The sequence below is a fragment of the Euprymna scolopes genome, chromosome 22 (assembly GCF_053919585.1).
Source record: "Euprymna scolopes isolate OS-2025 chromosome 22, ASM5391958v1, whole genome shotgun sequence".
NCBI classification, from domain to species: domain Eukaryota; kingdom Metazoa; phylum Mollusca; class Cephalopoda; order Sepiida; family Sepiolidae; genus Euprymna; species Euprymna scolopes.
Window position 1 is genome coordinate 110,508,326 of NC_136503.1, and position 9,902 is coordinate 110,518,227.

The 9,902-nt window shown below is 29.2% G+C and overlaps 1 protein-coding gene across 1 annotated transcript; it reads left to right on the forward strand.

Annotated features, from left to right (window-relative positions):
• The first annotated feature begins 4,061 nt into the window (after positions 1-4,061).
• Positions 4,062-9,663, forward strand: LOC145243761 (reelin-like). Its single transcript, XM_080106804.1, has 3 exons — positions 4,062-4,088; positions 4,502-4,643; positions 9,481-9,663. Exons 1-3 carry the CDS (start codon positions 4,062-4,064, stop codon positions 9,612-9,614), a joined length of 303 nt encoding a protein of 100 aa, XP_079962930.1. The 3' UTR covers positions 9,615-9,663.
• The last annotated feature ends 239 nt before the right edge of the window (positions 9,664-9,902 follow it).

The window sequence follows — 9,902 nt, forward strand, 5'->3', positions numbered from 1 at the left end:
TGCCGCCTGTTCAAACATGGTCGCCAGTGATTTACATTTCAAAATACACGCAGTAATAAAACTAGCTCCAAAACTAGTAGTCTGTCTGTCTCTGCTAATTTTCCTTGCGATATTCGTTTTCAGCATACCTGAACAAACTGAGGGTTGGCCCCTTTCATATGCCGCCTGTTCAAACATGGTCGCCAGTGATTTACATTTCAAAATACACGCATTAATAAAACTAGCTCCAAAACTAGTAGTCTGTCTGTCTCTGCTAATTTTCCTTGCGATATTCGTTTTCAACATACCTGAACAAACTGAGGATTGGCCCCTTTCATATGCCGCCTGTTCAAACATGGTCGCCAGTTATTTACATTTCAAAATACACGCATTAATAAAACTAGCTCCAAAACTAGTAGTCTGTCTGTCTCTGCTAATTTTCCTTGCGATATTCGTTTTCAGCATACCTGAACAAACTGATGGTTACCCCCGTTCATATGTCGCCTGTTCAAACATGGTCGCCAGTTATTTACATTTCAAAATACACGCGTTAATAAAACTAGCTCCAACACTATTTGTCACTGCTAATTTTCCTTGCGATATTCGTTTTCAGCATACCTGAACAAACTGAGGGTTGGCCCCTCTCATATGCCGCCTGTTCAAACATGGTCGCCAGTGATTTACATTTCAAAATACACGCATTAATATCTAGAAAACTATTTGTCCGTCTGTGCTTATTTTCCTTGCGATATTCGTTTTCAGCATACCTGAACAAACTGAGGGTTGGCCCCTTTCATATGCCGCCTGTTCAAACATGGTCGCCAGTGATTTACATTTCAAAACACACACATTACTATCTCGAAAACTATTTGTCTGTCTGTGCTAATTTTCCTTGCGGTATTCGTTTTCAGCATACCTGAACAAACTGAGGGTTGGCCCCTTTCGTATACCGCCTATTCAAACATGGTCGCCAGTGATTTACATTTCAAAATACACGCATTAATAAAACTAGCTCCAAAACTATTTGTCTCTGCTAATTTTCCTTGCGATATTCGTTTTCAGCATACCTGAACAAACTTAGGGTTGGCCCCTTTCATACGCCGCCTGGTCAAACTGTTCAAACATGGTCGCCAGTGATTTACATTTCAAAATACACGCATTAATAAAACTAGCTCCAAAACTATTCTTCTCTGCTTATTTTCCTTGTGATATTCGTTTTCAGCATACCTGAACAACCTGGGGGTTGGCCCATTTCATATTCTGCCTGTTCAAACATGGTCGTCAGTGATTTACATTTCAAAATACACGCATTAATATCTCGAAAACTATTTATCTGTCTGTGCTACTTTTCCTTGCGATATTCGTTTTAAGCATACCTGAACAAACAAACTGAACAAGAGTATGGGTAAAATCCATTCCATGAAAGATAGATGTTAAAGAAATATATATATTAGTGTTGGGACGATTCATTGGAATCAAAAGCGTGAATCGGAAAACTCAGAACTTTTTAGGGTATCGGAATCGGAAATATTTGTATTTATTTTTCGATGCCAAAAACGATTCCTTTAATTATCTCTTTTTTATCTGATTTTGTTTAAAACAAAATCTTCTATAGCTGGTAGTAATAATAAAATAATAAATATTTATTGATTTTAAAATATTTATTGATTTTAAAATATTTATTGATTTTAAAATATTTATTTATTTTAAAATATCTATTAATTTTAAAATATCTATTGATTTTAAAATATCTATTGATTTTGAAATATTTATTGATTTTGAAATATTTATTGATTTTAAAATATTTATTGATTTTAAAATATTTATTGATATTAAAATATTTATTGATTTTAAAATATATATTGATTTTAAAATATTTATTGATTTTAAAATATCTATTGATTTTAAAATATCTATTGATTTTAAAATATCTATTGATTTTAAAATATTTATTGATTTTTAAATATCTATTGATTTTTAAATATCTATTGATTTTAAAATATCTATTGATTTTAAAATGTCTATTGATTTTAAAATATCTATTGATTTTAAAATATTTATTGATTTCAAAATATCTAATGATTTTAAAATATCTATTGATTTCAAAATATCTATTGATTTCAAAATATCTATCGCTTTCAAAATATCTACTGATTTTAAAATATGTATGGATTTTAAAATATCTATTCATTTCAAAATATCTATTGATTTAAAAATATCTATTGATTTTAAAATATTTATTGATTTAAAAAAATTTATTGATTTTAAAATATTACATAATTGTAAAATATTTATTGATTTTAAAATATCTATCGATTTTAAAATATTTATTGATTTTAAAATATCTATTGATTTTAAAATATCTATTGATTTTAAAATATCTATTGATTTTAAAATATCTATTGATTTTTAAATATTTATTGATTTTAAAATATCTATTGATTTTAAAATATCTATTGATTTTAAAATATCTATTGATTTTAAAATATTTATTGATTTTAAAATATCTATTGATTTTAAAATTTCTATTGATTTTAAAATATTTATTGATTTTAAAATATCTATTGATTTTAAAATATCTATTGATTTCAAAATATCTATTGATTTTAAGATATCTATTAATTTTAAAGTATTTATTGATTTTAAAATATTTATTGATTTTAAAATATTTATTGATTTTAAAATATCTATTGATTTTAAAATATCTATTGATTTTAAAATATCTATTGATTTCAAAATATCTATTGATCTTAAAATATATATTGATTTAAAATATCTATTGATTTTAAAATATCTATTAATTTTAAAATATTTATTAATTTTAAAATACCAAACTTTAATCTACAGATTACCCTCACATTTGTATTTTCACGTTCGAAAAAATATCTGCACATTTAACATGTGTTTTTATGGTCAGCGGAAAAAATAACAACTTTATAGTTAAATATTTAGAGATTTTTAACGAATCGGAATCGGTAATTGTATCGGAATTGAGAAAAATATTGGAATCGTCCCATCATTAATAATAATGTTAATGCATCCGTGTGCACGTAGATGACTCTTCAGTCCAGCTTTAGATCTACATGAAAGTTCACAAATGTGGCATAAAAACTTTCCTTCTTATAAAGGTGATCGCATGATAATATTGTGAATCCTCGAATGCCGTGTCAGGTCACTTTTAGATTTGCAGATTAGACCACACATATGACAACTTAGCGTTGCCGGGTGTGCTGTAGAAGACTCCTCATAAGACTGTCGTTCCTGTCTTTGATTGTGTGATTTTAGATGATTTACAAAACCAGGTTTTGACAGAAAGTATCTGCCACATACAGTCCCTGTTGCAATTTCTCTGACATTATATTATCGTCCTGCTTTCTTAAAACACGTTTTAAGACGGCAAAATGTAGACGCTGCTCTTCAAAAATCTTACAACTTTCTCTGATGGTTTTTCTCCATAGAGATCGATCATTCGCTTGGGCTTCACAGTTATGTATATCCATCTCAAGTATTTTCAAATTGTTTTTCAGAGAATCCTTAAACCTTTTTCTTGGTTTATGTTGTGGTCTTTTGCCTCCATCTATCCCACCATAAAACAGTTGTTTAGGAAATCTTTTGTCTATCCTAACCAAGTGTCCAGTCCAGCGCATCTGATTTTGAATGATTTTCATTTCAATACTATTACTATTTGATTGTTTAAATAACTACAGTGTCAGGCGTTAGCGTTCTCCAGTTAATATTAAGTATTCTCCGAATACAACTTTGGTGAAACCTTTCCAATAACTTGAGATGCCTTGTATAGGTTGTCCAGGTCTCTCAATAATATAGAAATGTAGTGATAACGCATGTTTCGTAAACACTTAGCTTTGTTTTTTATGAGATCCCCCGATAAGACCATACACGTTTCTCCAATTTGCCAAAGCATAACTGGCTTTGGCTATTCTGTAATGCAGATGATGCGGACCTTGTTTCACACTCAGAAACAGACACACAGATAATTATGGACAAGTTATCAGAAGCTTGCAAAGCTTTCGGACTTACTATAAGCCTCAAGAAAACATATTCCCTTCCTATAGGAATACCATATGTTGAACCAAACATCTTGGTTGATGGTAAGAAGTTAAAGGTTACTGAAAAATTTTTCTATCTGGGTAGTACGCTAAGTAAGGACTGTACGCTTGATGCTGAGATAAATCACAGGATATATATATATATATATATATATATATATATATATATATATATATATATATATATATATATATATATAGTACCGGGTACATTTCTAAATTCCGTACAAGTTAGCAAATTCTGCTTAAAAATATCCGAGTTCGACTATTAGGTTCTTAAGTTCTAAAAGACGGGCCTAAAGAAGATTAAAGGTTACATTAGCTGAAACATCGCGAAAATAAGAGCCAAGATTAGAATAGTAGTTTGAATAATCTAAGTATTGTTAATCCTTATCAGAAAAAAAAATATATCTCAAACATAATTAATGGTACGACGTTTGTTTCATCTATTTCAGATTTATGCCGGTGGAGACATTGGCGGAACGGAGATGCTGCGTGACGAACCACCAATGCAAGAAGAGTCAAGTTGGTTACTTAGACCCGGAGCAGAACTGAAAAAAGTCTGCAACTCCCCAACTGATGCTTTGAGCTTCGAAGGTGAAACTTGTATTCTTTATTTATGTTAAGTCTCAGCAACGCGATATAAAATCTACGTGTATTATATACAAAGGGCAAATATTGGGCTGTATGTCCAGCTAAAACTTGGAAATACACAACAAACATCCACAAAGTTAGTATCGTGTATAATATTTAAAATTTGAAGAAAAAGATTTATTATTAAAATAGAAAAATGCGAGCATGAAAAGTAATATGGTTAAGCTTAAACATGGAAAAGGAAAAGACTAGTTGCTAAAACTGGAAAAGAAAAGGACAAAATATTCTAGTAAAAAATATAATAAATTTATAACTTAAAATATTGCAGCATTAAGAATTGATTATATAATGCTATAAATTGAATTTTAAAAAAATTCTTAATGCTGCAATATTTTAAGTTATAAATTTATGATACATTTTACTAGAATATCTTGTTCTTTCCTTTTCCAGTTTTAATAACTAGTCTTTCACTTTTCCAAGTTTAAGCTTAACCATATTACTTTTCATGCTCGCATTTTCTATTGTAATCCATGATTTTTCCAGGCTTCCAGTAAATTCACTTGTTATTTGTTTAATTTCAGTCTTATTTTTACGTTTTTTACGATTTTGAACACCAGTAAATTCATCATAACTTTTGTTTTACTGAACGAAAATTAAAAAAAAAAATCTTTTTTAACAATATAGCTAAGAAGGTGATCTATAAACTGTAATAATTGTTTGAAATTTGGTCGAAAAATGAGTGAGCAGTGACGCTTTAAAGTAGTTCTAAATTACCAAAACTGCCACTTAACCATATATTCAAACACTACCGTGTTTGAATGATTTAGAAGTCAAATGGTAATTTATATAATTTACTGTTATCGAGACAAACACGCATCATTTCATGTTATGTAAAGGGGAGTAACTCTGATTTTTTTTTTAGATTTTTTTTTATGTCGACCCGAGTTATGGGAAAACGGACGAGAGAGAAAGTGAGAAGGGTAGTAGTTATGTTACACTTTTGGTCTGGACAATGTCGGATAGCCTTACTAGTATAAATAAAAAAAAAAGTCAGTCATGAAGCTGCATAACATATTGCCTGACAACGTAAAAATGATCCAAATGGCCTTATTTCTCAATATTAAATGAATTATTCCCAAACGTTATGCCATGAAAACATTGATGATTACAAAAACTAATTTTCTGATTGGTCTAATGGTTACTTTTATCAGAGAGCATCAGATTCTTGAACTTACAAAATTATGAAGTTGAAATTCCGTCAAAATTTCGAATTTGACCAAACTTTTCAATGTTATAGTCAATATCATATAGGATGCGGGACTTCATTGGCTAGAATATGGGTCAAATAACGAGTTTTTACGATAATCAAAACCGGGATTATCGCCAAATGTTACTTTCACCTGCTCTTTTACCTTTGACCTAACTATTCTAAAATTAAATAAGTTTTAGGTTTGACCATGACCGATATTTTTACCAAGTTTTGTGACGATTGGTCGAGCGATGTAGATTTTAGGCTCTACACAACATAATTAGATATTCGACTGAAAACATACTCTCCTTGCAAGAGTTAATACAGTAAGGTGTGTGTGTGTATATATATATATATATATATATATATATATATATATATATATATATATATATATATATATATATTAAGTAATGTGATTTATAATTTAAAATTTAAAAATTTAAAAAAAATTTTTTAATTTTAACATCAAATTTGAATTAAATTAAAAATCAGTTTCATAAGAAGGAACAACAACAAAATCAATTATCTGTACGATCGTTTCGGAAATCAGTGCTTTTTATTGTGGCATACATCAAGTTATGTAGAACAATTATATATAGTTTTTTTGGTAAGCAAGGTCTCCTCATCAGCAAATTTTGAAGGGTTTTTATTGAATTTAAAAGACACCATAAATAAACCTAGCATTAAAAGTAAGGCAGATGAATCTTTAAATTTTTCTTTTTTTGAAATCAGGAACTGTGTTTAAAGTAGTCATTTAGATGTTTGCTATAGCTTTTTATTTTATTGAATGATTATATATATATATATATATATATATATATATATATATATATATATCTAATATTTTATAATTCAGATGTAAAACATCCAATAAATTTAACGTGAGTGCTCAATACCAGAGCAGAGCAGGATATACTTTTTATTTTTTTTTTACATAAACATTTAGGCATTCATAAGTATGTTTCAGTCAACTAGGTATAAATAACTAGAGATAACATCAGGCAATGTTGCTTTCACAAAAATCCAGTCCTTAATGGATATTGGAGAAAGTTCACGGAAGCTATTGTCTGGAGAGCAATCACTAGAAAACCGAAACATGTTCATGACTGTGTAGCAACAAATTAATGCTTATGTAAAGACAAATTCAATATATATATATATATATATATATATATATATATATATATATATATATATATATATATTAAAATAAAAATTACAATTAGAATTACCAAAATGATCCGAGATGGTAAAACTAAAGTATATTATAAATATTAAAGAATTAATATTTATAAAGTAATCTCAACCAGATGTAAAAGCTCGATAAAACCAAATAGGAGATAGAGCTTATAATAGGAGCAAACAGTTAATAAAACATGTTAAAAAAACACTTTGAAAAAGAGTTAAAAACATATTTAATCTGAAAAGGAAACACTTGATAAGTGGATAGTCCACTTATCAAGTGTTTCCTTTTCAGATTAAATATGTTTTTAACTCTTTTTCAAAGTGTTTTAACATGTTTTATTAACTGTTTGCTCCTGTATATATATATATATATATATATATATATATTGTCCGACTGGTATGGAAACAATTGTAACTTAAAATGGAATACACTTTCTGTTGCTATCAATTCATTTTTTGAAGTCCCTCTTTTGTCATACATGTCTGAATTATGAGAAAATCTGAATTTTTTTAACAAAAACTTTAAAATAACATTTTTAGATTAAATTTTTTAAAACTTCTTTCAGAATAGAAAATCTTTACAATTTAATAAGGAACATATTTCATATAGGTTTAATTTAAAATATTCAGTACATAACGAGAAAAATAGAGATGAAAATTTCATAAGGACTGTATAACTCGTTACGCTCAATAGTAGTCCTCGTCAGCGAAAGTCTTTGTTATTGTTATTCTATTATTATTATTATTATTATTATTATTTAAAACATTTTGTGTCCTGCTCTTTCACGCAAGGACTAATATATATATATATATATATATATATATATATATATATATATATATATATATATATGTACAGGATTCACTCCTAAACTATCAATATGAATTTTGGAACAAAGCTACTAGGCATAGGGAGTGGTGTTGTGATAAACACGGGGTTCATTATCATTATATCTTGATTTTAACTTTCGTAAAAGTAATGCGAAACTGTTCGGTTTGGCGGAGGTAATTTTACCTTATTATGAAACGGATATTCTTCTAGTGTGTGATGTTGCAAACGTTGATATAGAAAGAAAGAAAGAAAGAAAGAAAGAAAGAAATAAAAAAAGAAAGGAAGAAAGGAAGAAAGAAAGAAAGGAAGAAAGAAAGGAAGGAAGGAAGAAAGAAAGAAAAAAGAAAAAAAGAAAGGAAGAAAGAAAGGAAGAAAGGAAGGAAGGAAGAAGGAAAGAAAGAAAGAAAGAAAGATAGAAAGAAAGGAAGGAAGGAAGAAAGGAAGGAAGAAATAAAAAAGAAAAAAGAAAGAAAGAAAGAAAGAAAGAAAGGAAGGAAGGAAGAAAGAAAGGAAGAAAGATAGAAAGAAAGGAAGGAAGTAGAAAGAAAGGAAGAAAGAAAGACAAAGAAAGAAAGGAAGAAAGGAAGAAAGATAGAAAGAAAGAAAGAAAGAAAGATAGAAAGACAAAGAAAGAAAGAAAGACAAAGAAAGAAAGAAAGAAAGAAAGAAAGACAAAGAAAGGAAGAAAGAAAGAAATACAAAGAAAGAAAGAAAGAAAGAAAGGAAGAATAATAGAAAGAAAGAAAAGAAGAAAGAAAGAAAGAAAGAAAGGAAGAAAGATAGAAAGAAAGGATGGAAGGAAGAAAGAAAGAAAGGAAGAAAGAAAGAAAGAAAGAAAGAAAGAAAGACAAAGAAAGAAAGGGAGAAAGAAAGAAAGAAAGAAAGAAAGGAAGAAAGATAGAAAGAAAGAAAGGAAGGAAGGAAGAAAGGAAGAAAAGAAGGAAGAAAGAAAGAAAAGAAAACGGGGAAAATCCAGCAAGTAGAAAATTATTAGCAAGAGATAAAGAAGAAGAAGAAGAAATAGTGTTATTGGTTGGGAAAGAAGACGGAGAAAGAGGTAAGAAAAGTAAACGAAGACGGAGAAATAGAAGATGGCGCTTTCTAGTGACTTTTGGTTACTTGTCAGATGATTTGCCTCTTTGTATTTTCGATATTTAATGATCAAAATTATAGTCTTAATTGGGAAATAATTCATACAATATTGAGAAATAAAAAGTTTGGCTCATTCTTACGTTGTCAGGCGGAGATATGCAGTTTATATTAGTAGATTTTTATGTCATTTCGAATTACGATTCTGTAATTTTAGATGAGGAATGGTTGTTCGTGTTATTTGGTTCAATCGAACTATTGTTCTCATCGAGTGTCATTTGCAAAGCGTTTACCAAAGATGGCGACTTAAACACCTGAAGAATGTTGAAAGTTACATCGATCAAAACGTTGTGCGAATAACACTCAAGATGGGAACAGTTGTCCGATTAAACCAAATAATACAAACTTGTGTTAAATTGTTAAGTAATTCGATAAACTCTCATTTATTTTCATGTTTTTTTAATCTTTTTCATATAAAAAAGATGAAGGACACATGAGGTATGCAATCTCACGAGATGTGACGACTCGCGTCGGGACTTTCCTACAGTTTGAATTTGCAATTGGATGTGAACTAACGGATCAATGTTACGGTGGGTTTCGTTTCTGTTTTTATTAACTTTGATTTTATTTCAATTTCTTAAGCTGAAACAAATCTAAATCGTACGCGAGTCAAACAATAGTTGTATCAGGACCGGCCTAGGCCCACTGCAACCTATGCGGCCGTAATTGACCGTGCGCTTTCCATAGGCCCGCATTGACTCATTTTTTTTTCTTTTTTTCTTTTTTTTTTTTTTCTATCTTAATTTTTAGTTATTATCTCTATCTCTACTCACACAGGGCTCCGCGCAATCCGTTTTGCATAGGGCTTCGCAATAGCAAAGGCCGGCCTAGATTTTTTTTTTGG